This window comes from Urtica dioica, chromosome 6 (assembly GCF_054948205.1).
Source record: "Urtica dioica subsp. dioica isolate 48M chromosome 6, U.dioica_male_clone48M_v1_H2, whole genome shotgun sequence".
NCBI classification, from domain to species: domain Eukaryota; kingdom Viridiplantae; phylum Streptophyta; class Magnoliopsida; order Rosales; family Urticaceae; genus Urtica; species Urtica dioica.
In genome coordinates this window covers 2,731,018-2,749,023 of record NC_142761.1, presented here as the reverse complement: position 1 = coordinate 2,749,023, position 18,006 = coordinate 2,731,018, and the positions used below count along the sequence as shown (strand labels likewise).

Below are 18,006 nucleotides of genomic sequence, written 5' to 3'. Positions count from 1 at the left end.
ACTGATGTTTTAAAAAACAGATGAGTGTTTGGTAAACTATTGTAAAATAGATGTAGCTGTTAGCAAAAACTGATTTAATATTTGATAAAATATATATTAATATTTATAAGTAATAATTATTTATATAAAATCTCATTAATAATAATAATAAGATATTTTTTGGTATATAAAAAATATATCAAAGTGAGTGTCTATAAATTGTAAAAAATAAATTATAAATTTTGGTGACTTTAAAAAAAATTATTTGATAAAAGCATATAAAGATAATTAGTATTAAAAGTTACTGTGAGAGAAAAAAAAATTTAAAAGAGAGAAACTACAAATTAAAAACTAAAAAAATTTCAAATTGTAAATTTTAGTTTTTTAGTTAAAATATTTAAAAACAATTTTTAGTTTCAAGAAAAAATAATTTATCAAACATTTAAATATGATTTAAATTTAAAAAAATTAAAACTAAGCTTAATAAGCTTAGCCAAGTGAGAATAGGTTTTTACTATTCATACGGTTAATTTCTTTTTGCCTTGCGTTCAGAGCGACCTCCAGAATTTTTTTTTAATCAAACTAGAGCGCATATGCGATTGGCTTTCTCCGCTGCCGGCGCGGATTTTATCTCCGCCAACCCTCTCGACATCGCCAAGGTTCTTTTTTTTACCTCCTATGGTGGTTCTGAGTTGAAGTATATTTCAAATCCAATCTGCTAAACCCTTGCCGCTCGCTCGCCACCGCTCCCCTTTCATCACTGCTCACCTTTTCCGACGATCTCTGGACTCCGACGAACGAAGCACCGACGCAACTCTCATTCTGGTACTTCTTTTCTTCGCAACTATATATTTTTTTTATTTATTTGAAATATTTGCTGCTAATTTAGAAATACTGCCTCTATCAATTATCGACCATATGTTTGTTAAATTAACTCTGAGAGTTTGGAATGCTTTTGAGATTAAGATAGTAAAAAACACGAGCCTGCCGTGTGTTTGTTGAATTGATAGTGAGGATTTTTTTTTTTGGGCTTTCGCTGTTGTTTCACTTCATATTAGACCATCGACGTTTTCTTTGATCCCTATATCGGTTTCGTGCTCCTCACAAAGGCAATAAATTTTTTGTTATGAAATTAAGTAATAATAACCTATTGTGCTACTAATCTGATCAAGATTATAGAGGCTTATGCTTGAATCTCATCAAAGGGTATGGCTTGATTTTATTTGTTTGTTATATGTTTGTGTAATATAATATAGTTTCCCTTTTAATCAATCAGAGATGGAATGAGAGAATAGCCTTTTACCAAGTATACAACATGATTACTTTTGATGAATATTCTGCTATGGTTTAGAGACTTTCTGGCGGTTGATCCACGGATTTCATATGTTCTCTCTCTGATTTTTTCAGAGACTTACTATGTTTATGTAATTGAGGATTCACCCCATTCTCACTGTGTTTATGTTCCCGTATCGACTCCATTATTTTCAGAGTTTAAATTCGTCATCTGGGTTTTGAAGCAGCAGAGAAGTCAGCAAAATTCTCTTCAGCACATATCCTTAATAACACCAACCCATTATTGATTCACGAATTACAAAAAAGGTTTATTGTGATTTGGAAGATGTTGGCGGCGGTGGAGAGAAGGGCGTCGCGGGGTATTATGCGGTGGATGAACACTTACACGGAAGGCAATTTCCGTAAGAAGTCGAAGGTTTCGGAGATAAAGAAAGCGGCGGTGGGCGAGAAGGTGGTGGTCCACGGCTGGGTCCGGACCCTGCGCCGCCAGGCCACGGTAGCGTTCGTGGACGTCAACGACGGGTCGTCCACGTCGAACTTGCAGTGCGTGGTCTCGCCGGAGGCCGAGGGGTACAAGGAGTTCGTGGCCTCGGGCGAGGCGGGCACGGGCGCTTCGGTCCGGGTCGAGGGCGAGCTGGTCTCGAGCCCCGGCCCGAACCAGAGCAAGGAGGTCAAGGCGAAGAGGATCCACGTGGTGGGGCCCACGGACCCGTCGTTCCCCATCCAGAAGAACAAGGCGAGCGAGGCTCTGCTGGGGAGGAAGGCCCACCTGAGGCCGAGGACGAGCGAGGGCGCGGCCGTGGCCCGAGTCAGGACCGCCATGGTCCGCGGGACCCACGCGTTCTTCGAGAGGGAAGGGAGTCACTGCATCCACGCGCCCGTCCTCACCGCCTCCGACTGCGAGGGAGCCGGGCAGCAGTTCCGCGTGTCCGGGGAGGATTTTTTCGGAAGGACGGCGTACCTCACGGTCTCCGGACAGCTCCACCTCGAGGCCTACGCATGCGCCCTCTCCGACGTTTACTCGTTCGGCCCCGCTTTTCGCGCCGAGAAGTCCAACACTTGCCGTCACCTGGCCGAGTTTGTGGTACACTCTCCACTTCTATTATCACTGCCGGCCTTGGGCTAAGGCGGGCTAGGCCCAGGCCTAAGGCCCCATATGTGGATGGGCCCCAAAAAATTTACACTTTTTGCTTATTTTTAAGAAAATTTACATTTTTTACCCTAAAAATTTACACTTTTGGCCCATTTTCTAAAAAATTTACATTTTTACCCTGAAAATTTAAATTTTTATTAGTATTATAGGGCCCCAAAATATTGAATCGCCTAGAGCCACCAGTGAGTTTGGGCCGGCCCTGTCTATTATCACACAATGTCTTATGACCCCTGGATGTATATTGGAAGATTTCATTCAAATGGTGTTCTAGGGTATGATTTACATTTTTTTTAATGATTTGGTACATTGAAATATAAATATGTAGATGCTCGAACCGGAGCTCGCGTTTTCCGATCTTGACGATGCCATCGCTTATGCCAAATCGTATATCCAGTACATGGTATGTGTTTCTTTTTTTTTTTTTGCTCGGATCCTGGTGTGTGTTTCCGTACTTAGTTATGTAGGGATTGCTCCAAAAGATATTATACCAGTATCTAATAAGAGTGATTTATTTTAAGAGTATGATGATGATTATCTTTAAAAACAGTTTGTTAATGATATTTTATCATCAGGATTAGTTTTTTTTTTTTCACAACATTTGTTTGTCATGTTTTTTTTAAAATAAATGACTCCTATTAAATAATGAGAAAAAGACACTACTAAATAATTATACTTTTAGAATAATCTCTTAGTTGTACTTCATCCCTTATGTTTATCTTTTTTTTTTCCATTCCTCTTTTTGAAGCTGAAATACGTTCTCAATAATTGTCAAGAAGACATGGATTTTCTGGACACTTGGGTGGACAAGGGGATTATTGATCGGCTCACTGTAGGACCAAATCACTTTTTGCCTTTTTTTAGTTTTTATAATTATGTAATTTTAGTATATTATGTTGACTTTGTTGAGTAGTCTTTGACTTGTTTTTGTTCTCAAACAGAACATTGCCGAAAACCAATTCGGACTCATGACTTACACCGATGCAATTGATATTCTTCTCAAAGCTAAACATAAATTCGAATTCCCGGTAAATCTCATTTTAAACGTATAGTATATTTTCTTGTTCCGGTATATTTATTCATTGTGTTATACTTTTTTTTTTTTCGTATATCGCATAGGTAAAGTGGGGGTGTGATTTGCAAAGCGAACACGAACGCTATATAACTGAAGTGGTATACAATGGATGTCCCGTTGTTGTAAAAAACTATCCAAAGGTATGCATATCTCTATTAGAATGGAAAAAAATCATATATATATATATATATATATATATATATATATATATTCTATGAGTGAAACTACACATAATTAAATTTTGGGCTAAGTAGCTAATTTGTCATTTGCAAATTTAAGTTTTGCAAAATAGTCATTGTTTTGTTAATTTTGTAAAATAGCTATTAACATAAATTTACGAAGATCAAATATCTAAAATACTCTTCATTAAACAATTTAAAAAAAGGTCATTAAATGAATTGATCATAATCACATTAATGACCTTTCATTCTTTAATTATCTTTCTCAATTCTGTTTCTCTCCATTAACGTTGATTTAGTTTCTCTACTCCGATTTTTACTATTCACTCTGGCACTGGTCTCGTAGTGTCCCATGCGTTTTTGTAACAAAGTTACTGAAATTAAAACAAATATATCAAAATTATCAATAATTAACGATTATTAATTGCAAAAAAAAACATGTAGAACGAAGATGAACATGAGTGCATATTAAAAATAAATAACCATTATGATAAATATTTAACAAAAATTTACAATAATATCTCCTTCCCAAAAATAAACCACAAAATTAGGTTACAAGACGGTAATGAATGGCGGCGAAGTGGAGCCTAACAGGGACAAAAGACCGATAGAGAGAGAACCCTAAAAATCGAACCAAAATAAACAAATGACGAGTTACGATATAAAGAAATCTCATATACAACAATATTATGTGCAAATTAACCAAAATAAACAAATGACAACACCACCTACAAAACTGTCAAGTAAGTTGCGCATTAAGTTGAATGCTTCATTTAAGAATTACGTGTCTAAAGCATTCAAGTAAAGTTGCACATATATTTTGAATTTGTAACTTTTAATGAATTAAAGTCACTATTACACATAGAACATCTAATTTCTTTTAGAACATGAATATTTGGTTATTTATTTACAACACATACAAAATTGTTTCAGGATATCAAACCATTCTATATGAGACAGAACGATGATGGGAAGACTGTCGCATCTATGGATATACTATTTCCAAAGGTTTACTTTATTTCTATTTCTCAAGTTCGAAATTCTACTGTACGAATTTTGTTTTCTATTTTATCTTTTAATTATTTTTTCGGGCAGATCGGCGAGCTTGTGGGTGGAGGCCAAAGAGAAGAACGACTAGAGTATTTGGAAAATAAAATGGACGAACTGATGATAAATAAGGAAAGCTATTGGTGGTATCTTGATTTGCGTCGATATGGCACCGGTTAGGATGACTTTTTTTTCGTTCTAATTAGCGCTAAATTATGTTATGATGATTATTTAAGGGGCAATTAGGCAAGTAGCCCAATAGTTCATCCTCCTTTTAAAAAATAGCCAAAATTTTATTTTATTAAGAAAATAATCATCCAGGTCGAAGTTAATTAATTAACTAATTAGGTTAGTTTAATTTACTTCGAAAATTAGCCCATCAAACCTAAGTTACTTAAATTAACTAATTTAGTTCATTTACTTGCTTCGGTTTAGTAAGCTATTTTCTTAATAAAATGAAATTTTGGTTAGAATTTATAAAGAAGTTTTAGAAGTGATCAGTTAATTAAATTAATTAATTTTTTAATCATATTATTTTATTTTTATTTTGTGTGTAGTTTCTCATGCGGGTTTCGGCTTGGGGTTCGATAGATTTGTACGATTTGTAACCGGCTCAAATAACATTAAAAGTGTTATTCCTTTCCCTCGGACTAATGGCTCTATTGAGTTTTGAGCTTATTTGAAAAATGTAGGTTATTTATTTTGATAATAAATCTGATTATTAATGCGTAGAATGATTTGAGGTTGTAACCTCAACTAGAAATGTATTTACTTTCTTCTCTATTTTTTCTCATTTATTTATTGTTATTTTTTTATTATCTCAAGACTAAGGCTATGAAGTTGTAATAAATAATAGGAGAAGTTCAATTTAGATTTGTTCAAATTTCGTTACGAGATCAAATCAACTTCGAAAAAGAAACTCTTAAGTGTAAATAATCGAAATACACAATAGAACAACTAAAATATGGTGCAGAGCTTTTTATTGAATTATAATAGTGATATAAATAATAATCGACTAGAACTTTGTAATAAGTGGGCAGTAAAATATCAAGAACAGAGAGCGGGATCACAATGTATACATAAAGAGAATTAAGTGTCAAAAAGGTGATTTTACTCTTAGGGGCCAGGCTGCACAAACGGTCTTCTTTCTCCGACTGTTAGTTTTAGTGAGTGTATCCGAATCGGTGAAAAAGAGAGAATACACCTTTTTTTTATTTTTATAAAAACAATATTAATTTTAGTATACGGAATCGTAGTTGTATCCGAAATTCTTTGTAATATAATTTCGTTAATACGTAAGGCTCTTGCTTCCTATATTTCTATGAGCTTTCCACTTTGTAATTGTATATAGGAGATTTCATTATGTCAAAGAAACTCATATCATCACCAATGGTTAGATATTTTATTGACACCTAGCTAATGGAAAAAAAGGTCTCAAATTTAAAAATTCTAGAGATCAACAAAAGGACGAAAAAGAAGAGGGCGTCTAATTACAAATTAAATCTTTGCTCGCCAATACATTCTCATAGTTGCCTATGGGAACTCAACTCAGTTTGTGTTGTCACTAAATTTTGGAGAGGCAAATTTCAAACGCCACCAAAGACACAAGCAACTATGACATCTTTTAGCGGGCATTTAACCTTGTTATCCTTTTTTCTTAGAGGGTTGTTGTTGGACATTAATTTTCTTGGTTATGTTTGGGACCCGGGTTTTACAATGGAAAATGAAAATCTGAAAGAAAATGCAAGGAAAATTCGAAGTTCTCAATTTGGTGTTGGGCATGTGAGAACATAGAAAGAAATCCACCACCCGTGCGAATTTGCTTGGATTTCACATTCCACACATTTTTCAGAATATAGGAAAATGAAATCTCGATCCAAACAGAGCAGAAAAAATATAATGAATTCTCGTTTTCCCCCACATAAGATTTTTCATGTTCTGAACATACTTTAAGAGTTGAGAACAAGAAAAATCACGGAAACTGAACCTTTTAAAGTAAAGTCACAACGACGAATAGTACCTTTTGTTGAGGCTGTCGCAGCAATGGTCCGGCTTCGACGATTTCTCCTCCGCAAAGCTTGAGATAGAATCTGATTCCAAGATTAGATTTTCCATGGTCGAACAAAAAAATAGAAATAATGATAAAAATAATAAAGATCGAGGCGGAAATGGTATTTACAGAAGCATGATATACAACTATTCAGTTTCGAACTACAACTTTACCCCGAATCCGATGGTCGAACGATTTCTTTCCCTTGTTTGAATATATATATAAACAGGCATCACTGACCTCCAGGTACAATGAGAGGCAGAGAATGAACAATTTATAAAGAATGACCTCGGACCCTGATTCCCTACAACAAAAAAAAGGGATTCTAAAGACCTAAACTCAAGTATTGGGCTAATTACACCTTTCCCTTCTAGCCAAACCCAAACAAAAAAATCCGACCGACCACAACTTCCTACAAAACTGGAACACCGCCGTTTTTCTGCTGCACCGCTCCCAGAGATTGTCCTTTAAAAAAAATCAATCAAAATTTAGTGTTCGACCCAAGTCATAATCAACAAAATAATACAAGCTATGCTATCACCGGAAAAATAAAATGTTGAAGGTTCGTGCAAAAAAAGTAGCCCATGAAAAAAAACTTGCAAAAAGGACGTGTACAATACAGACTAATTTTCTATCGGTAGTAAGGACGTGTACAATACGCTTCATGCAAAAAGAAAACAATAAATTTAGTTAACAATCACAGTTTTGATAACTAAAATAAATGTCTATTCTCTCTCCTCATCGAGTCTAAAAAAATTGGATAACTCGTGATCTGGTCCACTATTTTTATAAATTTGGTACCAATGTGAAGGTCTCAACAAGACAATTATTTTGACGCGATTGAAGACCTATTTTTAGTACGTGGTATATTTTAAATTAACCGCATTTAAACTTCTTAAAAAAAAATAATTGCATACAAATTTGAAGAAAAAGAGATACTTTAACATTGATTTAATTTTTAAACTTGTGACTATTTTCTTTAAGAAGGAACCTCAAATGGACTTTAACCCACTTAGCCCAAAGGGAAAATCGCAACTAAAAAAAATGAAACTGCAATAACCAGTACCTGAATTTCCTGTAAAAGGGTAAGGTTTCGATAGAAATTTGTTCCTCGCTACGCCACCAGAAGCAACCTGTGGCCTAGCAGAACTATCAATAGTGAACTGCTTTGCGAAGCTGCTCGGAGGCAAGCACACTCCAGAAGAACCCACATGCATTTCTGAGCCCTGACCAAGCAATTGAGTGGGAATTTGGTCAGAAGACACAGATGGTAAACCCGCCTATATTTTCAAGGAGTAACTCGGGTAAATTGAAAAAGATAGAGCTTTGAAATAATTCAGAGTTGAAATGACTCTCTTCATTTTCAGAAGATTGATTTATGGTATAATTGTAAAGACAAATCACACACATTTAATTTTAAAGATATCAGAACTAATCATATTGTCAACCTTCTGAGTTACTGCCTGCGATTTGCACATATTTCCATTTGATAATTCCGGGTTCACTGCATTGCTGGAAAATTCTTTAGATGACACTACCGTCTCATTGTAAAGATGAAAAAGTGCAGATCGAAGGCGGTTTTTTTTCTGCGAGTAGTAAATTTTTGTAGCAAGAGGAGCCGGAAAATCTGATTCAAAACATCACAAATATCAAAAACACATACTATGATCGAAACACACCGGAACAGTTCGCTACTAATGGACATATCGCCAAATTTTCTGAGCATTTGGTATCACAAAATCTGAATATACCTTTTGTTGGCGAGCAGTGTTGGTGGACTTGCTCGTTCCTATTGGAAATGGTTCCTTTAGGCGAGACATGACCTAAAGGCATAAATAAAGTAATAAGCCAAACCCAACAAAATTCCTAATAAAGTCAAAATTATTCCCCTGAATAGGTTGAGGGAAACTTTGAGCTTAGAGTCCATTTCAACTTTTCGATTGCATTATTTTTTTCCGAACCCAAAGACCAAACCTCTTTTCAGATTAAAGCTTGGCAGTGATGATTTAAATCAGGGGACAAGTTTCATTTTATCCTGTTAGCTTCCATAAATTCTATTTCAGCTATACTGCATAACCTAACAATAAGCCAAAACACTTCCTAAAAACATTTCATATTATGAAGTGTTTCATTTATGAATATATATTTTTTTAAATCAGGCCAGACAAATACATTCGTTTTATTCACCTGATGATTTCCGCTCCTCGTCTCTTACCCTACAATAAAAATATCAAATGAAGTACCAAGACATCAGGCAAAAAATACTGCAAGACAGAACATAAAACACAATGAGATTAAGAATATACAATTTAGAGCGTTTTATTGGACGAGGTATCACGCCGAACGAGTCGTGACTGGTTCCAGGACTAACTCCCGAACTGTCCATCAAAGTTTTCGAATCTACATAAGTTGATGTTCAAAATGAAATGGTAGTCAACGAGGATGATATACAAAACCAGAAAACAATACAAAAGCAAACATGAGACCGAACATGTTACTGAAATATGCCAGAGATCTCACGAAACGAAAAAAATGAAAGAGCAAGAGAAATTCACTTTTTGCCTCCAAAGGGTTTATCGCAATCTGTCCATCCAACTGGGATTGAGCAGATCTTTCTATCTCCTCAGCTGGCATAGCCTGGTCTAATAAGGTAGGTATTGTTAAGCTTTACGATTGCGCTCATTTAATTGCTCACGCGACACATCCGTGTCTTAAAATAGATGGAAGAATGATAAAAAATAATGAACGGAGCAATTTGTTACATGTGTAAGAGTTCAGGGGAATTTTATGTAATTAATCAAAATACTCAAACATAAAAAAGGATACTGGTATAAGCAGTTACTGACTTTTTCCTCTCTTTTCTCGTTGCTTTCTTGTTCCTCACACTGCCATCAACAGCCAGTTTGGATTGTTCTTTGGATTTTAAAATCCTACAACGATCTATAGAAATCCAGAGGAATAAAGAAACCCGGTTCAGAAAAATAACAATTGGACAATTTATTAAAGGGTCCAAACAAAAATGCTGCGTGTGGTCTAAAATTTTGACAGGAAAAAAAAAAAAGTTTTCTTCTAAGACATAATTATAAAGCCCCTTTCATACCTGCATGAGCTGCGTATTGACTAGTCTTGACTATTTTCTTACAAGTATTGCAACATACCTTTACAACAAGAAGAAAAAGAAAAACGTATAAATGGTTTGACGGTAATTTCATGCCTGCAAAATTCAAGCATGTTAACAAAGTGGATCTGGATAATACATCACTTAGATTGATGATTGATTCTATGAATATCAGATGTGTTTTTTTATTATTATTATTAATTATCCACCCACGAAATTAAATGTGTCTTGCTATTAAAAGAAAATCGAAGGAAATTATCGAAGAGACAACAAAAAACATCCCTAAAACTTGCAAGACTTGTAACGAATTTTTTTTAAAATAAATATTATATGTGGCATACATAGGAAAGGTCATTTTAGGAACCAAATAGAGCTAACTACGCACATTTCTAATACTATAAATCTACAACTTTCCGTTTCCGAACATCTTACACTGATAAATGAAAGCAACAATTTTGATTAGCTTCAGAAAACAGACTAAAACACAATTCCAAATTCTAGCTTTACCAGATCCAACAGATCAGCCATGGGCCTCAGACCAAACACATTCATGTCTGCAAAGAATAACAGAAACCAGTGGAGAAATGAGACCAAGGAAAAAAAAAAAATTTATGAATATGTTTATTAGTGTCCAGTCAAAAGCTTTAACAATCAATTTTTATATTTAAAAAAAAAACAAAACAAAACAAAACAAAAACAAAAATGAACAAAAAGAGTATGACGAACTCGCCTTCTTCGTCAAGCAAGTTCGGTTCAACGGCCTCGCTTAAGTCCTTGAATATCGTTCGATCTGCTAGTTTCCAATGCCCAACTTCCTCTGCCAAAACAATCAAAATGCGAGTCCAAATAAATTCTGACGAGCGCAACAATGTTTTCACGAGAGAATAACTTTGCAAGCAAGCTATAAAAAGAGCTGACATTTTAGCAATTAAAACTGTTTAAAATAAGACCAAACCAATTCTCTCATACCCGTCACACTCTGTGAGAAACCCTCGGCAGCCAAAAGTCTCGCCATCACCGCCATCTTTCCTTTTCCGAGAGAGCATACCATTCTTTTCGAATTCTTATATCTGTTACTAAAAAATAAATAATAATAATAATAATTAAATAATCATAAATAACTTAGCTTTATCACACGAAATTTCTCTACTATATTATTTAATAGAAAACTTTCTCATGGCTCTACCCCACTGCCTCTTTGGGTAGACCCAAATACAATTAACAACAACAGACATCATTCTACATTTAAATTCTACTCTGCATATTTTTGCGCGTGTTCTGTTTTTATATTTATTTTTTTATAATATAATTGATAATAAGAAATCAATTGAATAAAACAGGACATGTACGACCCATTATAGAGATAATATAAAAGTAGACCACATACATTGCATGCCATTGACTACACTCGATTAACATTTTCATTTTCAAGCAAAATTGCGAATTACGCGAAACCCAAAATTCAATTCCGAATCACCAATTTGTGGTTATAGCTCTATAAAGTAACATTATGACCGCACACAAACTGGAAAAAATGAAATTTATAAACCCTAACCCTAACCAACAATTCGAAAGCACCCATAGAGACAATGCGCACCGAAATTCGAATTCACAAGCGAATCATTCAAACGATTGTAATTTTGAATGACTGAAAAATAAAAAATATATATAATAAATAAACTCAATCACAGACCTTTGATTCGCGAATGGCGACAGAGTGAATCGGGATCGAAAACGAGCAATGAAGAAGCTCCGGTATCAATGGCGAAATAGAACCCTAGAAAACCTCTCACACACACAGAATCCGAACCATTTTTTTTTTAATCTCTCTTTCTCTCTCTCTCTCTCTCTCTCTCTCTCTCTTCTCTTCTCTCTCTCTTCTTCTGCGAAGGAGAGAGAAAGAGATGTGGCAAAAAAAAAAAAGGCTAAAATTGGAAAGGAAAAAAAAAAAAAAAAAACTTTCGTTTCTGCTTGACGATGATTTAGGAATTAGGATTCTATGTATTTGAGATTTTTGTACCTTTCTCATCCGGAAATTATTATTTTTCTTTTAAGATAAATAATCGCCAAGGATATTTAAATGATTGACCATAATTTATTCTTAGTTTCCACTCTCGTGTTGAAGGATATTTAAATGATATTTATTGCTGTCTCATAAGTGATAATTTAATCGAACTTAAGAATTATAAAATTATATGTTATTTTGAATTTTTTTACTTTTGTTGCTTACAAAAAAACTATTTATTGATGTTGATAATAAATCCAAATTAGAGAGCTTCATGGGTTGGTAACATATTTAAGCACTTCAGAAGTTAAGGAATAAATAATGCGAGGTTATGTAAACATTTTTTTTTATTGGGATTAATTTTCATTCATGGATTCATATACATAATTGGAATATTTAAGATCATATTATAAAATAATTTGTTAAATTTTAAATAATAGAGATAAATCGTTATTTCATAAATTTAAACTCATGTTTTCATGGAGGTAATGCTATCCAAATTATATGTTTGGAGATGTTAGGAGGTCTACGTAAACATTTTGTAGTACAATAGTCAGTGCTTTAACTATTGTCATTAATGACAAAAGGCAAGAATATTAATGTCTTAGAATTTAGATGAATACAAAAGGACTATAAGTTTCTAAGTCTTAAAATACAGCCTCAAAAGTCTTATTTTGTTTCCAATTTTACTTTATATTTTATAATATGAAATTTGTAACTAAGTCATTCCAAATATCTTTTGGATATAGGCAATGTTTGAAAATTTATTAAAAAATAGTCAAATAAATAATGTGATACTTGAATAAGTCATTTAAATTTGGGCAGTGTAGCAAAATAGCCAAAATGAAACTATGAAATTTGTTTTTAGCCTACGTTTCACAACTTTTATGGAAATAACCAACAGGTTTATGTGGCAATAATTAAGGTCTGATTTACACTTATTTATTAACAAATTCGTCATTTTTCTCTCCTACTTTTTTCATACAATTTTTTTTACATAAAAACTTCAAAAAACCATATTTATCTCATATGAACTCGAAATTGAGTGATCTTCAAAAATAGATCCATTGTGTTTGATGAAAAATTATGTTTAATACCATAGATGTACAAAAATCATGTTACTACCTTAAATATGGAAATAACTGAAATTTTTTTAAATTATCAAAAAAATAAATGGAAACGTAAATATGATGCATTAAACATAATTTTTCATCAAACACAATGGGTCTATTTTTGAAGATCTTGACGCCACGAATTTGTAGGATCTGAAATCACTCAATTTCGAGTTCGTATGAGAAAGATACGAATTTTTGAAGTTTTGATGCAAAAAAAAATTATTTAAAAAAAAATATGAGAGAGAAAGTGACGAAATTGTTAATAAATAAGGGCAAATCAGACCTTAATTATTGTCAGATAAGTCATTTGGCTATATCCCTAAAAATTGTCAAACATAGGCTAGATCAAAAATCACATGTTTAAAGTGGCCTAATTAGTTACAAATCTCTTTTAAATTTTCCATTTTGTCATTCAATAAAGCAGCAGTTTATTTTTTTATTTCTTATTTTTTGCTACACACTAGGACAAAAAACATTATCCGGTGCGACGAATGTATGAGAGAAAGAGAAAGAGTGACGAACTGTACAGTTCGTCACTCTTTCTCTTTCTCTCATACATTTTTTTTTCTCATCAAAACTTCAAAAATTCATGTATTCCTCATATTAACTTGAAATTAAGTGATTTCAAATCCTACGGATCAGTGGCGAGGAGAGCTTCAAAATAGACTCATTGTGTTGGATGAAATTTGACCTAATTATCCTCATATTAAACATGCTATAATTAACAAATAAAATATATAAATAATTTAAAAAATTAAACAATTAATGACTAGTGTTGTGGGTTCCGATTTCTAAAAAAATTTAAACCTACTTTCTTAATTAAAAATAAAATTTTCACAAATATCATTTCTTAGCTTTTCTCTGTAAACCCAAAAATCTAAACTAATCTTCATTAAATTTCCATTTATTTCCGGAAATTTTCAGTTATTTTCAGTCATAGAAAAAGCTTGGAGTATCACTGAGAAGAAAACACGATGATAATGATGACCCTGAAGTTTTATTATGCCTTGGTCTTGAAATGCGGATAAAAAATTATATCTCGTCGGTGAACGGAAAATGTACCTATGGTGGATTCTGACGAAATTCTATAGTAGTAGACATGATTTTTCATCCAATACAATATGTCTATTTTTTAACCTCTCCTCGCCACAAATACGTAGGATTTGGAATCACTCAATTTCGATTTCATATAAGAAAGATATGAATTTTTGAAATTTTGTTGAGAGAAAAAAAAACTACTGCTTTGAACGAAAGACAAAATGGAAAATTCAAATTACTTATTCAAGTGCAACCTCATATGTTTAACTATTTTTTAATAAGTTTTCAAACGGTTATATCTCAAATGTGATGTTTGGAATGACCTAGTAAACTACAAATTTCTAAATTTTATTATTGATGTTATATATGGTAATTGTGAATATAGAGTTAGTCTCTGCACTATTAGGGTAAAATAAATCAGTGTAACATTAAAACGTTTGATTTAATGTCTGAGCCCGGGTTCGAACCGGGGACCTCTAGTGTGTGAGACTAGCGTGATAACCGACTACACCACCCAGACATTGATTATATTAAATCAATACTTAGCTATAATTTTTTTTTTCATTATAATATAGGAGCAGTTAATTAATCTTTAATTTCCAAATTATGTTTAAGATTTGAGCTTGGCTTTTTAGGGAATGGACATACGGTGGGCCTGGCCCAAGTTTAGTTGGACTGAGTCTTGCATCAAACCGACCAGTCCTGAAAATAATGTGAAAAATTGCATGTAATAGTATTTTTTTTTTAATTAATCGAAAAATAAAAATAGCGTCTAAGTTTGGCTTGAAAAAAAATATAAGTTTTACTTCTATAGATTTGGCTTTCAAAAAAATATTTTTTGTCAAATTAGTGTTATTAACCGTAAACGAGCTTGTATAATTTTTTTTATTAAAATAATTTAGAGAGGAGTAAAGCCACTCAACAACCATATAAATAGATTATACTATACCCTCCCAAAAAAATCTAACCGTAGAAACAACACTAATAATGTTAAATAACTAATTACAAGTCTTAATTAACACAACACAGACACAACTCAGCCTTGAATGAAAAAAAAAAATGTCCTACCATATGTCGTTAATTTCCCATTTTCTTGGACAATAAAGGGTCCCATTATTGAATTGACCAATGAGAGACGAGCACGCGTTGAGGTGTTTTCTAACCACCAAATCGAAAACCTTAAACAACTATTAAAACACTTATTGAGATTAATCATGGGATCAGTACAACAATTCCGAATTGTGTGAATTAAAAGTCGCACATGTTCGACAGTGACGTGGCCAAAAGGTGATAAATGTTCTACACGAGATGGACATCATCATAAAGGCCATCCATGCGAGAATATATAGGATGACAAAAAAAAACATAAAAAAAAAAGATTTAAAAGGTTACTACTCAAAACAAATATCGGACTTTTTAGAAGGGAAAAAAAAGAAGTTAGTTGGGACCGGCGTATCATATTTTTAAGATGTTATGATTTCATTATGACGATTCATGTATATAATATGTACATATATATCAAGCTTATATTTATTAGCATGTCAATATTATTATGTGCATATCATATGCTCTTTATTACAATAGCTAGTTAATTTTGCAAGCCTTCCACAACAAATGATCCGTTACAAGGGGTCGGACAATCTCAAATTTACAAAACCGCCCTCGAATGAGCAAATATTCGACGAGAAGACTAAATAAAAGAGGCATAGTTCAAATAAATTGCAGCGGTAAAAAAAATGAAAAAAAAGAAGAACAATAAGTTAGAAATAAGGACAACCTCATCTAGAACAGATAGATGAGAAATTACATTGAGCTTGTTAATATTTTTATCTTGATTACGTTTCGGTTTATTTTTATAAAAATATTATAAAGTACTAATATTCCGGTTTAAATCACATTTTATTTTGAGTTTGCTTTTATACTTAGTTGATGGAAGAGCGATCTCTAAGATTAAAAAACCCACCAACGTGTGTGTCCACGTGGCAATAGATTGGCTATGATGTGGACCATGATAAGTATACAAATACAGCAATATGTCTTGTAGAGCATCTTGACTTGTCGGCATTAGGCCAAGCAGTCATAATGATATTGCATCCAAGAATATGCACATGAAATTTGGTGGTAACAGAGTGTTCAAAATAATTAATTGAGTTTATATTTAATAGCTCATACCATCGTCTTAGATCATGCTTTTTGAAGCTTTTTGAAAGTATTCATTGAATAACTATTTTTGGGGTCAAAAAATATTTTCCTCTTGCACGCACATAACTACTTTTAAAAAGTTCTGTAGTTATTCTTGAAGAAGTCCATATATATATATATATATATATATATATATATATATATATATATTATGTAATGGAGATTATCATGGTGTCCGTACAATCCCAAACCTTTTCCCAAGTGGGGAACCAATTTGTGCAGGATATTTTTTCAATTTGACTTCTGTGCTTCTCCGATCTGTGTTGTTGTGTTTGTGCCTTTTGGTTTGGTTTCAATATATTTTTAGAGATTATTTGTTATTGTTTTAAGAAGGCAAAAAAAAAAAAGGAATTGGTTCATATCTCCAATAATGAATATTTAGACAAAAATATCGCTACCTCTAGTTAATTTAATCACAATTTTACGATAATTTGTAATATTTTCTGATGATAATGTCACGACTTTGAATATTTTATGAAGGGTCCAAAATTATATTTTGTTTATGATGATATAATCCATGAGATGCAATGACAAAACAACAGTTTGAATCTATAATTGGACTCAAAACATTAATTTTTATTTTTATTTTTTATTTATTTATTTTTTTTAAAAAAAGCTCTACGAGCATTCTATTAGAAGGTGGATAATGACCCACAAAAATTACAGATTTAAAACTTCTAAATTCAAGGAACAACTACCTAGATCGAAAAAAAATATAACACTAAATACGATTTATAGCTCATTTTGTGCACACTTCCGTAATGAGGAAGAACAAGAGACATTTGAAACTTCGAGCACATATTCGGCTCTTTCAATAAACTCTTTGATGTTAGTGGAAATATCCAACCAATCGTGATTGGTCAACCATGATGAAGAAAATTCTATGTATGTATAGAAAAAATCTAACATAATTTTCTAAGCGGAAAAGTGAATGACAGTTAATCTATCTCCAATACAAATTAAACCAAACATGATGTCAAAACAACTAAGAAATATTATTATCGAGTATTAACCTATGATCCAAAAATTTCAACGACGTCTCTCAAAATGACAAATGGATGTTCATATGCTTTTTTAATTTTCAAAATGACTCTTCGAACTAAAATAAATCAAAATAACTCATCAATACTAATTCGTATGAAAGAAAATTCATTCGTTTTAGGGGACTTTAACATTAACCTAACTCAATAAAGAAATAGTTAAGGTCTCAACTTTTTTTTTTTTTAATTCTAGCCAAAGCACGATTTTCAGACTGTTATCTACGTTCATATTTATTAAGTTATCATGCTTTTCATTTATTTTTTATTTAAAATAATAATTCAACATTTTTAATTGTAAACTAGTTCAGTAATTATATAATATTACGAGTATACGACTGTACTGTATCATTTAATCTATTTTTAAAATAAAAAGCCAATTTTTAACAGATAATAAAATATTTTATTTTAATTTATTTGATATTTATATAATTAAAGAGAGAAGGTAACAAACAGTTGGTAAAAAATAGGATTCTGTTTGGCGACATAATCATAAAAGAGAACCTCACTCACTATACTCCAATTTAATTATTATTCTAAAACTATGCAATTCCCTTTTGGAATCCCATACAAACCGGACCTGTAAAGAAAATCATACCAACAGTTGATCTCTCATCATAAGAAATCAACGGTCCGGATTCACTAGCAGTTTAAACCTTCCCTCCTCAAAAAAAAAAAACTGCATATAAATACCTCTCTCTTCATTCGCGGTCTCTTC

General features: G+C 32.6%; 2 protein-coding genes and 1 non-coding gene across 9 annotated transcripts; 1 reads left to right on the top strand and 2 right to left on the bottom strand.

Annotated features, from left to right (window-relative positions):
- The first annotated feature begins 498 nt into the window (after positions 1-498).
- Positions 499-5,504, top strand: LOC149392892 (asparagine--tRNA ligase, chloroplastic/mitochondrial-like). 5 transcript variants are annotated; one of them, XM_089617799.1, is made up of 9 exons: positions 499-804; positions 1,468-2,356; positions 2,751-2,825; positions 3,171-3,254; positions 3,364-3,450; positions 3,542-3,637; positions 4,610-4,684; positions 4,772-4,898; positions 5,281-5,504. In XM_089617799.1, the coding sequence occupies exons 2-9, from the start codon at positions 1,598-1,600 to the stop codon at positions 5,394-5,396; spliced, it is 1,419 nt and encodes a 472-aa protein (XP_089473925.1). In that variant the 5' UTR covers positions 499-804; positions 1,468-1,597; the 3' UTR covers positions 5,397-5,504. The 5 variants fall into 5 exon arrangements, with proteins under 5 accessions (XP_089473925.1, XP_089473923.1, XP_089473924.1 ...); XM_089617797.1 differs by having other exon boundaries at positions 1,598-2,356; positions 4,610-4,898; XM_089617798.1 differs by having other exon boundaries at positions 1,579-2,356; positions 4,610-4,898.
- Positions 5,505-6,853: 1,349 nt separating this feature from the next.
- LOC149392891 (uncharacterized) lies at positions 6,854-11,877 on the bottom strand. Of its 3 annotated transcripts, none has more exons than XM_089616923.1 (13): positions 11,585-11,877; positions 10,861-10,967; positions 10,622-10,708; positions 10,399-10,445; positions 9,874-9,931; positions 9,600-9,713; positions 9,329-9,415; positions 9,080-9,173; positions 8,961-8,989; positions 8,525-8,596; positions 8,222-8,400; positions 7,840-7,999; positions 6,854-7,238 (listed from the first exon to the last, which is right to left on the bottom strand). In XM_089616923.1, exons 2-13 carry the CDS (start codon positions 10,940-10,942, stop codon positions 7,186-7,188), a joined length of 1,062 nt encoding a protein of 353 aa, XP_089473049.1. In that variant the 5' UTR covers positions 10,943-10,967; positions 11,585-11,877; the 3' UTR covers positions 6,854-7,185. The 3 variants fall into 3 exon arrangements, with proteins under 3 accessions (XP_089473049.1, XP_089473050.1, XP_089473051.1); XM_089616924.1 differs by having other exon boundaries at positions 10,861-10,961; XM_089616925.1 differs by lacking the exons at positions 10,861-10,967; positions 11,585-11,877 and having other exon boundaries at positions 9,874-9,987; positions 10,622-10,707.
- Positions 11,878-14,495: 2,618 nt separating this feature from the next.
- TRNAV-CAC (transfer RNA valine (anticodon CAC)) lies at positions 14,496-14,569 on the bottom strand. The gene has a single exon. It is a non-coding gene; the product is annotated as a tRNA-Val (tRNA).
- Positions 14,570-18,006: the final 3,437 nt, after the last annotated feature.